The 12,989-nt window shown below is 41.8% G+C and overlaps 1 protein-coding gene across 3 annotated transcripts in view; it reads left to right on the top strand.

Moving 5' to 3' along the window:
- Nucleotides 1-12,989, top strand: part of ALG8 (ALG8 alpha-1,3-glucosyltransferase) — a 24,787-nt gene extending 11,798 nt beyond the window's left edge. Inside the window, exons 1-13 of one of the 3 annotated variants that reach the window (XM_063148722.1) lie at nucleotides 1,716-1,801; nucleotides 2,646-2,724; nucleotides 4,005-4,198; nucleotides 5,641-5,750; nucleotides 7,141-7,208; nucleotides 7,725-7,851; nucleotides 8,448-8,551; nucleotides 8,665-8,785; nucleotides 9,071-9,210; nucleotides 9,641-9,780; nucleotides 10,496-10,593; nucleotides 11,044-11,116; nucleotides 12,366-12,989. In XM_063148722.1, coding sequence (XP_063004792.1) covers nucleotides 1,722-1,801; nucleotides 2,646-2,724; nucleotides 4,005-4,198; nucleotides 5,641-5,750; nucleotides 7,141-7,208; nucleotides 7,725-7,851; nucleotides 8,448-8,551; nucleotides 8,665-8,785; nucleotides 9,071-9,210; nucleotides 9,641-9,780; nucleotides 10,496-10,593; nucleotides 11,044-11,116; nucleotides 12,366-12,597 — 1,566 coding nt within the window. In that variant the 5' untranslated portion in view covers nucleotides 1,716-1,721 and the 3' untranslated portion in view covers nucleotides 12,598-12,989. Of the gene's footprint in view, nucleotides 1-1,715; nucleotides 1,802-2,645; nucleotides 2,725-4,004; nucleotides 4,199-5,640; nucleotides 5,751-7,140; nucleotides 7,209-7,724; nucleotides 7,852-8,447; nucleotides 8,552-8,664; nucleotides 8,790-9,070; nucleotides 9,211-9,640; nucleotides 9,781-10,495; nucleotides 10,594-11,043; nucleotides 11,117-12,365 lie in introns of those variants that run through there. The other 2 variants (XM_063148723.1, XM_063148721.1) reach the window with 2 other exon arrangements.

The raw sequence follows: 12,989 nt of genomic DNA, 5'->3' as shown, positions 1-12,989 counted from the left end.
GACACAAACATGCAGGGTACAAGAAGTACAAATATGGGGCCCTCCCAATAACAGTCTCATATGCAGAGACTGAGGAGTAGTAGAGGCAGTCACAGATAGTCTGTGCAAGAAGGGCTGATTGCATATAAATGTCCAGATCAAGCTCACAGGTTCACCTGGGAATAACAAAAGGAACGTTTTCCCTAGGAATTCATAAAAAAAAAAAAAAAAAAAAAAAAAAGGAGCTATAGAGGAGGGCTGAATCTAATAATTTCTCTTCTCCTCATCCTCTGTGCATTCCCCTCAGTATTTTCATGCTCCAACTCCTAATTGCAGGATTTTCCCACTGATCAGAATTTGGACCCCAACTCACTAAAAGCCATGCTTTTGAATCAGTAGTGTTTGAAAAGTGTGAAAAGATGGTCTTTATTGCTTACCACCTTCACAGTGAGACTGTAGGGCTATCACATTTTAAAATCTGATTGCATTCCTCTGCTTGCAACTCCTTCTGTGAACTGTTACTACTATGTATTTTAGATAAATTAATGTATAGTAAATAAAATGTGAATGAAGCAGGAGGTGCTCTGCCTGACATATTTCTTGAGAAAAAATCATGAGTGATGCTTGCTGCACTTGTAGCTTTCTCTAACCGCTGTGTCCTTGTAATGCTTATCTCCACCTCTCGGTGGCAGGAATTACAAGAAGGTCCCCAGGAATTAGTGCGATTGTACGAAACTTGGGTGAACAAGCTTTTGTAAATAATCAAAACCATTTAAAATGCATTAACTCATTTACGTTTCAAACATTTAAAAACAGAGGATTTGTTAGTGAGGGAAACCCTGATGCATTACTGCTGTTAGACTTGTCTCTAGGTCCTGAGCTCGAGCAAATAATACATTGCTGCTCTACAGGAAAATAAAAATTGACCATATTAACTGTGTGATTCCATGCAGCTCCTACAAGATACTATTAGATAGATGGAGCTTTGCTGTAAGGAAGCTAAAAAGGCATCAGCCTTGTATGCATCCACCCTCCAGGCTGGCAGGAAGGTATTTTAAGAAATTGAGCCTGTTCCTCTGAAAGAGCACTTTGTTCATGGAAGCTGTTGGACACCAGCCACACAGGCTGGAGATGGCACCTCCCTGGAGCAGAGCTAAGCTGGTGTACTTTACTTCAAAGCAGCTTCTGCCCAGGGGAGGCTGGGTGGCCTCGGAGCACCAACCAGCTGCTCGCTCACCCACACTCACTCCAGGCATGCTTCCTCTTCCTTCGGGCTCAACCCGAGCTTCCCTAGCAGTCTCAGGTGCTGGATTTCTAAAAGTAAATAGTAATAGCCTGGTACAGCAGTAGGTCAGCTCAGGCTGGGTGTCTGCACAGAGGGACGCTCAACAAAGACGTCCCTGGGCTTTTGTACCCTCAGTCCATGCACTCATTCTTCCCAATGCCTCTTGATTTGTGGTCTCAGGGGTTCTCTTGTTGCATTCTTTATCTGTGTTCGTGCAGGCTAATCATTAGCAGTTTCCCGTGCCAGTGCCTCACCACCTTCACAGCAAAGAATTTCTGATACCCAACCTAAATTCCCTCCCTTCCCACTCGCGCCCGTTCCGGCGCCTCACGGAGCCCCGCCCTCCCCTTGCACGCGCAGCCGCAGCCCCGCTCCCGACGCCGCGAGCGCGGCGGGCGCGCGCGCTTCAAACCGGCGCGGCGGGCGCGGCGCATGCGCGGGACAGGGGGCGCGCGCCATGGCGGCGGGCGGCCGCGGCTGGTTCCGGGCGCTGGCGCTCGGCGTGTCCTTCCTCAAGTGCCTCCTCATCCCCGCCTAGTAAGGAGCTTCCCGGCGGGACGCGACGGGACGGGACGGGGGCGGGTGGGGCATGGGACTGCCGCGAACCCCCGAGGGCGGCCGGCCGCGGGCAGCGTGGTGCCACGGTCCTGAGGAGGCCCTGAAAGGTCCATGTGGCTCCTGGGTTCGTGAGGGAAGCGAGGCGGCGCCTCCGCCGCGTGGCACAGCTTTCCTTTCCTCTTTGGAAGCCCTGCTGCCCCGTTCCGGCTGGCTGCTGCTCGGGAAGGCTGAAAGTGTGCTGAAACATTTATGCTTTGTATTTTTAAGTTTCTGTACTGAGAAAAACCCCTAACAAATTGCTGTTAAGCTTCAGTTGGAGCCTGGAATTTCGCATTAGTTGTCCTAAAAAGCCAAGATATAAATAGTTCTTGCCCTATAAGCACCTGTATTAGTGACTTTTTACATGGCCAGTCATAGGACAAGGAGGAATGGTTTTAAACGAAATAAAATGGGAGATTTAGATCAGATGTCAGGAGAAAAATCTGTGAGGTTGGTGAGACACTGGCAGAGGCTGCCCAGGGAATCCATGTGTACCCCATCCCTGGAAGTGTTCTAGGCCAGGCTGGATGGGGCTTTGAGAAACCTGGTCTAGTGGAAGGTGTGGTTGGAACAAGATGGTCTTTAGGGTCTCTCCCAACCCAAACCATTCTATGATATGTCTTTGGCACAGAGTTCTTAAGCAGCATTGTTGTTACTTGATCACAGTAGCGTCCTAGAGCTGATAAATAGAGTTGCTTCCTTCTTGTCTGCATGTGGTGATGTGCTCTGAAATTTTTCCCTTTGTGCATGCACGTATGTGACTCTTAACATGGACCTTCTGTAGTTACTCCACAGATTTCGAAGTCCATAGGAACTGGCTTGCCATCACCCACAACTTGCCCCTCTCTCAGTGGTACTATGAGGTAAGGACATGTTTGGGGTGTGTTTTAGCTGTGTATGAATTACGAGTACAGTGGTATGACAGACCTTGTGAATGCTGGAAGGGATGGTTGGTGACTGTCATATAGTGGGACAAAAAGATGCCAGTTACAATTTGCTGGCCTTGTGTAGCATTTAGCTAAAACATGAAAGTTAGCTGGGGAAGCTGCAAGTACTTATGAAGGCAAAATGGGAAAAGCAGTTAAGGCACTTGGGTTATTGGAAAGGCTGTGTAGCACCAGAGCAAGTTGCATTGTACTCTTAAATTGCCGGTGTCTGTGCTTTTCTCATTGGTGATACACAGTTACCAGAATAAAGAGTGAGTCATGCTAATGGGTATATACATCTTTCCATTATGAAATCAATCACTGTATTCAAATTTTGAGCTTTGCTGGTGTGCTAGTAGCATGCATTGATTTTTATCTAGGCAAAACACCTTTAGGTTTGTCATAGACTCAGCCTACCTAATTGGGTTTTAATCTGTCCCCTGGTATCTGCTGGAGTACAGGGATAGATAGATGCTATAGTGTCTAGTACTCCACATAAACGCCTAGAAGTAAAGATTTGTGCAGATTAGAACTTTGTAGGACTGATCCACGGACTGTTTTACAAACAAATTTTTATAATGCCAGCATTAACCCTGTGCCAGAACATAGGATGCCTTTCAACAATGCAGCATAAGCATTTGGGATCATGCTCACTGAAAAATATACCCCCTCCCAGCCTGCTCTGTTCATGCCTCTTCCTCTCCTGTTTCCACAGCCAAGGAGTTAATTCTTGGTCAGGGCATGGCAGCTGTCCTTATGGGAAGAGATCACATAATGCCATTTGGTCATGATATGGTTGTGTGAGAGTTAAGGCTTGTTAACTGATGAGTGAAAGTAATTTTGAAACTGGTTGTGTTGGTGATCACTCCAGTATAGACAAATATTGACTCTGAGCTGTTTTACTGAGATTTTGTAATAATGGCCCTATTTCTGTAAATACATTTAGAGATAACAAACAGTTATATACTGGTTAAGTGCACAAGGTGCACAAGAGGCTCTTTAATCTTTTCCTGCTGATCAGGAAATGTCACGTCTCTACCAGTACTGCAGGAGAACCGCTTACAGCACCACGGAGTGGCTGCTGATTGTGGAGTGTTTGAGTTACAGAGAGGGTACTGAGGGAAAATGCAGTGGCTGGTTTGCTGCAGTGAGCTGTACCTGTAGGACTGCACACAGCATGGTTTGTTATTAACTGTTTAATCTTATTTTGTCTTTAGGCGACCTCAGAATGGACCCTGGATTATCCACCATTTTTTGCTTGGTTTGAATATGTGCTTTCTCACATTGCCAAGTACTTTGACCCCCAGATGTTGGTTGTTGAAAATTTGAATTACACCAGTCGTGCAACCGTCTTCTTCCAAAGGCTTTCTGTCATCTTTACAGATACCCTCTTCATATATGCAGTTCATGAGTAAGTCTTAATCTTCTGATTTTAGGGACAGTGGATAGGCCTTCATATGTGGGCTTGTTCTGTAGCCACAACAAATAACTATTTGTACAAATAAGCTTGTAAAGGAAGGGAAATGCCAGAGTTGCTTGAACCTGTTCAAGGAGAATCTTGGAATACACTGCTAAACACAAGATAATGTGTTCTTCTTGGAGATACAGTTGCACTACATGTGATGGGTTTGCAGGCACTTGGACACCAGCTGCTGTTTCATGTGTTGTGCTTGGGTTTGCTTCTGTCACTGAACTCCTTTTGTAGGAGTTGCAGGACAGCTGGTGTGCTCAGAACAAGTTTTTTCCTGTTACTTTTCAGATTACTCTGTTCTTCTAGAAGCATAAAGGAAATCTGTCAGAAAATGGCAGTATCATCAAATATGCAAAGTTTCTTTAGCGTTTTGATGATAAACTGATTATTCCAAGTCTGATGTAATTAGGATTGGATGCTTTCAGTGAGGCCTGACTTTATGAAGAATTACTTCCCTTATCCCTAAAGAGGTAGAGTGGGAGTGTGTTCTGAGAAATACATTGCCTACCTTAATGATTTGGCTATAAGAGTCTCGCATCATTTTATTCTTTCTGCTGAAAACCTGGATAGGAAATTCTCTGATTAGAGCCCTGCCTAAACTCCTTCATTTACTTTCTTTATGGAACTAGCTTTGCAATATGATTTCTTTTCCTTTTATTGTTTGACTCACAGATATATGAATGTAAGGCTGAAGGCTCAGGGCAGGTGTCTGCACAATGTCATTTTGTCAAGAGAGGTGGTATATGCCCTCTGCTGGGAAAAATTCAAGGCCAGGTTGGATGGGGGTTTGAGCAACCCAGTCTAGTGGAAGGTGTTCTGCTCATGGCAGGGAGGTTGCATTTCAACACAGCATTTCAACACAAATGATCTATAACATTTTAATGTGATTTAAGACTGCTTTCAGAAGTCATATGAACCATATTGCTTCACACTGAGAAGTAATACGTTGTTTTTAACCAACAGAAATAACTCATAATATAGCAGGGGGCAGCAGTAGCCAGGGAGAGGTTATGTCCAGCTGAGGACCTTAACTACAGCTCCCTCTGTTGTTTCCAAAAGTAGCAATCCACTGCTCATGACGGCAAGCAGGCTGTGACAGATTTACACTTTCTGAGTGGGAGACTTGATCCTGAGGCTGTTACATAATGTAAGCTTTAGCATGTGGAAAACATCACAGCTATTGAAATTGAAAATCCTTTTTGTACTAAACTTTGTTCATGATTCTGTCTGCCTTTGATGAATTTAGCAAGGCTTTTTTTGTTGCCTTGCATCCTGATAAAATGGCAAACTTCAGAGTAAGTGCAGCTCTTAACTCTTAGAACCAACAATGTTTTTGCCTGTATGTTTGAATTAAAGCTTCTGTTTCTTCTGCTCTTGTTTAGGTGCTGCAGATGTATAAATGGAAAACGAGCTGCAAAGGATATCCTGGAAAAACCAACATTTATTCTTGCTGTTCTGCTCTTGTGGAATTTTGGGTTGTTAATTGTGGATCGTATCCTTTCCAACCGTTGTGGGTTGTTTGTGGTTTGTTTGGTTTTTTAACAACCTCTTACAGTGTGTGGCACAATCCTATATTATTATTGCTGTCATAGCAAGTTACACAGCTGGGTTTGTTTCTGGGATTAGTTAAATAACTTTATTTTCATTAGAATTACTGTTTGGCAAAATGGAAGTTAGTCAGTCCTTGGTCTGATTTGCCAGAAGTGGAGGAGGACCAACCAGTCTGGCAGCAGTGTGCCTGTTCTGCTGGCTGTTCCTCCTCTGCACACTTACAGGAGTATTAGCAGAGTGGTTCTGTGTCCTGGGTGTGGTTCCAAGTTTGTCCTGTGGCAAGGAAAATCTTCAAAGTGTTTTAAGATTCAGAGTGTATTCAATTTGTTTAACTTCATTTGGGAATTAGGAAGTCTTTCTAAAGAACAGTCGTGGTTTGGTTTGGACAGGACCTTAAACATCATTTAGTTCCAACCCCCTGCCTTAGCAGGAACACCTTCCATTAGACCAGGTTGCTCAAAGCCTTATTCAGCCTGACCTGACCTTCCAGGAATGGGGCCTCCACAACTTCTCTGGGCAACCTGTCCCTCATCACTCTCACAATAAAGAATTTCTTCCTAATATCCAATCTAAATCTCTTTTCTTCTAGTTTAAAACCATTCCCCCTTGCCCTGTCATTTCATGCCCTTGTCAAAAGTCCCTGTCCAGCTCTCTTAGAGCACCTTCCAGAGCAGCTACATGTTCTCCCCAGTGTCTTCCCCTTTTCAGGCTGAAATAACCCCAGCTATCTCAGCCTGTCTCCATAGCAGAGGTGCTCCAGTCCTCTGAGGATCTTCCTGGCTTTATCTGAATGCCTCCCAACAAGTCCATATCCTATATAAAAATAACTCTGGAAATTGCAGTTCCTGCAAGTCAGTCTTGCCACAGTGTGCATTTAAAGGAAGGACTTCATTTTCTCTGTCATAGTTCTTGTGTATATTGCATATACATGTATATTTCTTCTATATATTTCTTCTATATATTACATACACTTAGAAGTGGTAGAAAAATGAGGGCTGTTGTCACTATGCATTAACAATGTGTGGCAGAAACTAATAACTTTAAAATTAAAGTGGAGATTTAGCCTTTTTTACTTTATATTATAAAATTTGCACAATATATGTGTTGATTGTTGTGTTTCATTTCATCAAGGTGGTATGCCAGCATTAGTGTAATTTGTGTCTGACACTACTTACAGGTAAGGTTAAATAATGACTTGTGTCTATGTGCTGTGAGTTTAAGGTTGCTTTCTTGATTTAAATTCTATTTTAATTTATTCCTCAAAACCTTGAGTCTTCTCCAGAACACATAGTAGTAAAGAAAGCTTGCTTTATTCCTTGACTCAAGTTCAGATATTCATTTCCAGTACAATGGCTTCCTCTTTGGGCTGATGCTTCTTTCTGTTGCTCGGCTGTGTCAGGTAAACCCAAGTGACTCTTGTTGATTTCTGGCCATGTGTATTTTGGGTGCATTAATTCAATTCATAGGGCTGCTCATGTTGTGGCAATGGTAGTGGCTTCATGCTGAGCTGTGTGAAGCTGGATGTCTAATTGTTTATTGAGCTTGTGGCAGAGAGAAAGACTTGAAACTCACCATAATTGCTTGTTGATGCTGCAGTAAGAAAGCTATATTTCCCCATAAGAAGGCTATATTCAGTGTTACCCCTGAGCAATGTGGCATCATTTCTTGGCATTTTATCTTCTTCCAAATCACCAGTCCTTAGAAAACATACTTCTGAAGCTGTGAAGAGGTGATTGTGTGACAGGATAGTTCCTTGTCCATACCTGTTTTGCATAACACTACTGAATTTGTAATTTGAAGTAAATACCCTTTTTAATACTTAGAATAAATGTCTCGTCACCTTAGGACTACAACAGAGGATCATTAAAAGTGACTCTAAAGAGAAAAGCTTAGGTTTTGTTTTGTTTTCTTTCAGAAAAGGTATTTGGAGGGTGCTCTACTTTTTGCTGTTCTTCTGCATTTCAAGCACATCTACGTGTATGTGGCCCCAGCATATGGCATTTATTTGTTACGATCCTACTGCTTTACTGCAAATAATGCAGGTAAGGTGGGGCTTTCCTCACTGGCTTTTGGGGGGAGTTGTGTTAATCACTGGAACTAGGGGAGCACTCAAGACTTGGAAGATAGAATTGGAACAATATGGCTCAAACAAAATTTCTGCTTGAGAGCAGATTTGTTAGGATCTTGAAGAATCTTTGAAATAGATTTGGTTTGTAAAATTCCTGTTCCTTTAAGAGTTCTTTGTTAAGAAAAATCAACACAAACAAGCTGCAGGTGGCACTTGGAAGCCATAAGAATTATTCTGGATATGGAACAATTCGACAGTATTAGAAACTATTTCAAAGACCTTCTTTGAGTTTCTCCCCCCTTTTTAGCACTGAAACATGCCTGATACTCTTCATACTCTTCATATGAGCAGGAGGGGTAAACTTGAAAAATACTGAAAGCTTGTATAATACAGGAGCTGCAATGTGAGCAAAAGAAATACCTGCTGTTAAAGGAAGAAACCGAATATATTGACATAAAAGGCTGTGTGCCCCTTTTAGATAGATGCTAGGAATTCCTTGTTAGTGAAGAATGCTTTGTTTCCCTTACCACTTCCCACAGCAGCTGTTTCTTGAATCTTTTTTTATTGTAGATGGATCCCTGAAGTGGAGAAGTTTCAGCTTTCTTCATGTAACTCTTCTGGCACTGATTGTCTGTCTTGTTTCTGCTCTTTCACTGGGACCCTTCCTAGTATTGGTAATAACCCCTTTTTCATATGTTATTCCCCTGAACAGTTAGAAAATTTTGTTATAAAAATATAAACCATGTCTCATCTAAAGTGGCCATTTCTTTGGTCTTGTTTTCTGTAGGGTCAGCTGCCTCAAGTCATTTCACGGCTCTTCCCTTTCAAGCGAGGTCTCTGCCATGCCTATTGGGCCCCCAACTTCTGGGCTTTGTATAATGCCATGGACAAAGCACTGACAATTCTTGGTCAGTATGTTAATCTTGCTTTTTGATGCCTGTTTGCAGATAGAGCTTGCTTTATTTTAGTCTTCCCCATTTGTGATGTAGGCAGTAAATTGTGTTTTCAGATTGCATACATCATATGGTCCATATAATCTGGTGCATAAGTTACCAGCAGTAGGTCAGAGATCAATCACTTCCGTCTGCCATCCTTTGCAAAAAGAAAAAACTTGGCCATGTACTTAGTTTAGTTACTTCATTTTCTTTATTAGCATTTAACAGTTTGTGCTTTTTTTTGTATTTTGTTTTTAGGGTTAAAGTGCAATTTTCTTGATGGTACAAAAATCCCTAAAGCCTCCATGACAGGAGGGCTGGTTCAAGAGTTTCAGCACACTGTCCTCCCTTCAGTGACTCCACTGGCAACATTAATCTGTACTTTCATAGCTATATTGGTAAGAACAACTAATATTTTTTGAAGTTTTTTCTATTTTGTCCCTAGTAGGTTTTAATTGATAGTATGCACTTCATATGAATTTTAATTCTAGGGCAACAGGTACATCATTACTAGTATGTAGTGACTGATAAAATGTGTTTAGTGGCTTAGATTGGCAGACAATTTTTGCATGCAATACAAATAGTGGGGAGTTGGCTGTGGTCTTTCAGTCTGCTTTTCCCTCCTGATATTTCAACAAAAATCCTTCAGTCTCTTCTTATACATCCAAATGGATTGATTTCCTCCGGTGCAATATAATGTTTGTGCCACACAAGCACAACCTGGGTGCAGTGGTGTTTAGTAACATTGACAAATCTCTTTGGACAATGGCTTGTCTTCGGGATTGCCAGACTTTTCACTGAAGTCCTGTTTTTGCCTGTTGTTTCTAGCCCTCTGTTTTCTGTCTTTGGTTTAAACCTCAAGGGCCCCGAGGCTTTCTACAGTGCCTTGTTCTTTGTGCATTGAGCTCCTTCATGTTTGGCTGGCACGTGCATGAGAAAGCAATACTCCTTGCTATTCTGCCTTTAAGGTAAGAGAATGTGTTACAAAGTACTTGGCCAAACTGAACCTGCAGCCACTTGTTGAGGAATCCTCAAAGGGAATCACTTTGTTGTCAGTATATTTCAGAAGAGGAACTCTTTCATAGAATGCCTTAAGCTGTAACAGTGTAGTGCACGTAAAATAAATTAATTTTGGGCGCAGTTCAAACCTTGATGGGTGCTGTGGTTCATATTGTAAAATGCTTGATAGATTGCTCAGGAGCCAGCTGAGGAAAGGGATCTTCTGCACTGTGCTTGACCAGAACAATACACAATTTCTACCAAAAGGGCTTCATGCCTGCCTAGGGTAGAACTGAAGCTGTAGTTCATAAACTGCCTGACCAGTATTGCTACAAACTGTCTTTTCCTTCCTCAGAGATTTGGTGATGTTTAGGCTCTTGTTTTGTGCTGGGCCTTGCTGATAGTTTTGTTCAGTGGGTGTGTGGTTTTCTGAGGGAGGGTTTCCTGGCTGATTTTTCTTCTGTGTTTTTATCTCTGAGGCCACATGGTTTGGAAGCAGGAGACTTCATCACAGGTGCAGTGTTAGCAGGGATGGGGGTACTGTGAAACCCCCCCAAAAAAATACTGTGGATTTTTGCAGTATGTTTGACTTGTTTCTGAGTCTTCAGTCAATTGTATAGTGTTCTGCTGAAATTAGGTTTCTTTGCTAAAAGACAAAAGCATAACAAATTATTGCTTTTTTAGCTTATTGTCTATTCAGAGAGCCAAGGATGCTGGCATCTACTTGATTCTGGCAACAACAGGGCATTTCTCACTTTTTCCATTGTTGTTCACAACACCAGGTAAAATGTTCTTCTATTTGTTAATTTTTGTACAATTTGCAACATAGAGCTCAATAGTCTTGATTTGGTTGTCATTTTTGCTTTAGTCACTTGCCAGTTGTTTGTGTTTTCTTTAGAAAAGGAAAATCTTATTTGTAGTGCTATCTCAGATAGTAATTATAATGTGATTATAATAATAGTAATTAATTAGATTAATTATAATAGTAATTATTTCGTGTTCAGTATGTTTCTAGATAATTGAAGTACGTGTATTGCAAATGCTTGGCATTTGCTTTAGTAAATGTTTATGCGTATTTTTAGGCATGCTAAGCAGTAAAACATGTAGGTCTCCAGAAAATAAAACCAGATAATGCAAATGTGACTAGTAAGATTTAAAGATACTACAATATATATATGGCAAAAGTTTTTTATATTTAATTTTAAAAGTACATCATGTTCTTTGTTTTTCAGAACTTCCAATTAAAATACTGCTTATGCTGTTGTTTACTGTTTATAGCTTCTCTTCATTGAAATCTCTGTTCAGGTAATTAAAGAAATTTGATCTCAGTGCCAGAAACAACAACATTTCTTCTGGTGTTGGGAACAGCCATTGTCATAAGGGACAAGCAGCACAGAAAACTGATGCTGAGGAGTCAAATTAAGGTGTTACTAGTCAAAAGATGCTGCTGCCTCTGTTCTCAGGAGGCAGTGCTTAAATTAGGATTAATTGCAGCACGTGCTGGTTATTGTGACAGCTGACCAGTTAGTCCCAGGAGGCTGTAGATCCCCACCTGCCTCATGCTCTGTCAAAGCCTGGAGTTGTGATGCTGTAACCTCTGAGGGTTTAATGTAGTATTCTAGCATTTACTACTAGGGATTTGTCTGCAGATTGTTTATCCTATTGTACTGTGGATTTTTGTAGTATTGGTTAGTATTTTAATGTGTGGAAAGGACAGGCTGTAAATGACATTCATTCGCAAGCTGTAATTTGTCAACAAAGCTGCAAGTATTTGGTTGGCAGAACATGGAATTGCCAAAGTCACCCTGTGTAGTTCACAGCCTATGGAGCTCTTACCACTTGGCCAAAGATTAGTGCTTATCCTTGTAATCCCTGCAGTCCCCACTTCCCTCTTTCCCAAACTTTTCAGGGCAAACCCAAGCTGTAATGAAGTACTGTAAACATGTATTCACTACCTCAGGCACCTGCTTTTGTAGGTGATTTTCTTTATTTAAGAATTCAGTCATTCTGTTTCAGGAGCTCTAGCTAAAAACTCCATAGGAGCATAGTTTTTGTTAAGAGAGGGAGCTTTTGCAAGTTTCTTGTTTTTAACTTGCTGAAACATGAAATTCCCTTCAAACTACCTGCAGTAAACTCCTGCCATCAGTGTCCTTTGCAAGGGAGATAGCTCACAGAAAAGTCCATCCTACAGAAAGCTTGAGGGAAGAGGTTAAAAAAACCTGGCATTTCCAGTCTTCTGTTGTAGAACAACTTTGGTGAAACAAGTCTTTGTATGAAGGGCTGTTCAGTTGTTTACTGAAACAGTAAGGTGAACAGAGCAATTGATGAGTTTCTGCTTAGGCTTCCAAGGCATCCTGGAACTTGATAACGATATTGAGCTGTACTCTTGGTTATCATACTGGTTTTTTCCTACTGAAACTCTTTAACTTGTTATTGAAACCATTACTGCAATCTAATGTGAGATTCTCTTTGCATTGGGATAGCTGAAAAACATAATAGTTATTTTTAGTTAACATATATTTTAACACTACCTCATTTTTAATTTCTCTGACAGGAGAGAGAAACCTCTACTTAACTGGCTTGAAACAATCTACCTCATCCAACTAGTGCCCCTGGAAATCTTCTGTGAAATCATATTTCCCCTGACCCCCTGGAAGCAGCACTTCCCTTTTGTCCCCCTGTTGCTGACCTCTGTGTACTGTGCTCTGGGAATCACATACGCTTGGCTGAAACTCTACATCTCTGTCTTGACTGAGAGAACTCCTGTCAGACAAAAGGCTGAGTAAAGCCACAGTGCTGGGACCAGTCCCAGGATACCCCTTGGAGGGGATTCCTGGCACGGTGAGGGGTTGTCACAAGGCCATCCAAGATGAGACACAGTGTGCGTGTGCCATCACCACGTGGGAGCTCCTCTTCCAACACTCCTGTACTGCCCAACGAGGATACCTCTGATCAGAAGCACTGTCACAGTGACAGACAGGGCTGCTGGTAAACTGTGGAGCTTAACAAGGCCCAGACTTCTGTCCTGAGGAAAACCTGCCTCATTTTCCCATTGTGGTTTGTATTTGAATAGAAGTTGCTGTGGCAAATTACAAAGGATGATTGTTGTGTGGGAGAGCATTGTAACTGTGTTCTATGGAATTTGTAAATTAAAAACTTGGTATTTTTTGTTTGAGCA

Source organism: Melospiza melodia, chromosome 2, assembly GCF_035770615.1.
Source record: "Melospiza melodia melodia isolate bMelMel2 chromosome 2, bMelMel2.pri, whole genome shotgun sequence".
In the NCBI taxonomy this organism is placed as follows: Eukaryota; Metazoa; Chordata; class Aves; order Passeriformes; family Passerellidae; genus Melospiza; species Melospiza melodia.
The sequence above is the reverse complement of the archived record's forward strand: the minus strand, read 5'-3'. Positions and strand labels throughout refer to the sequence as shown.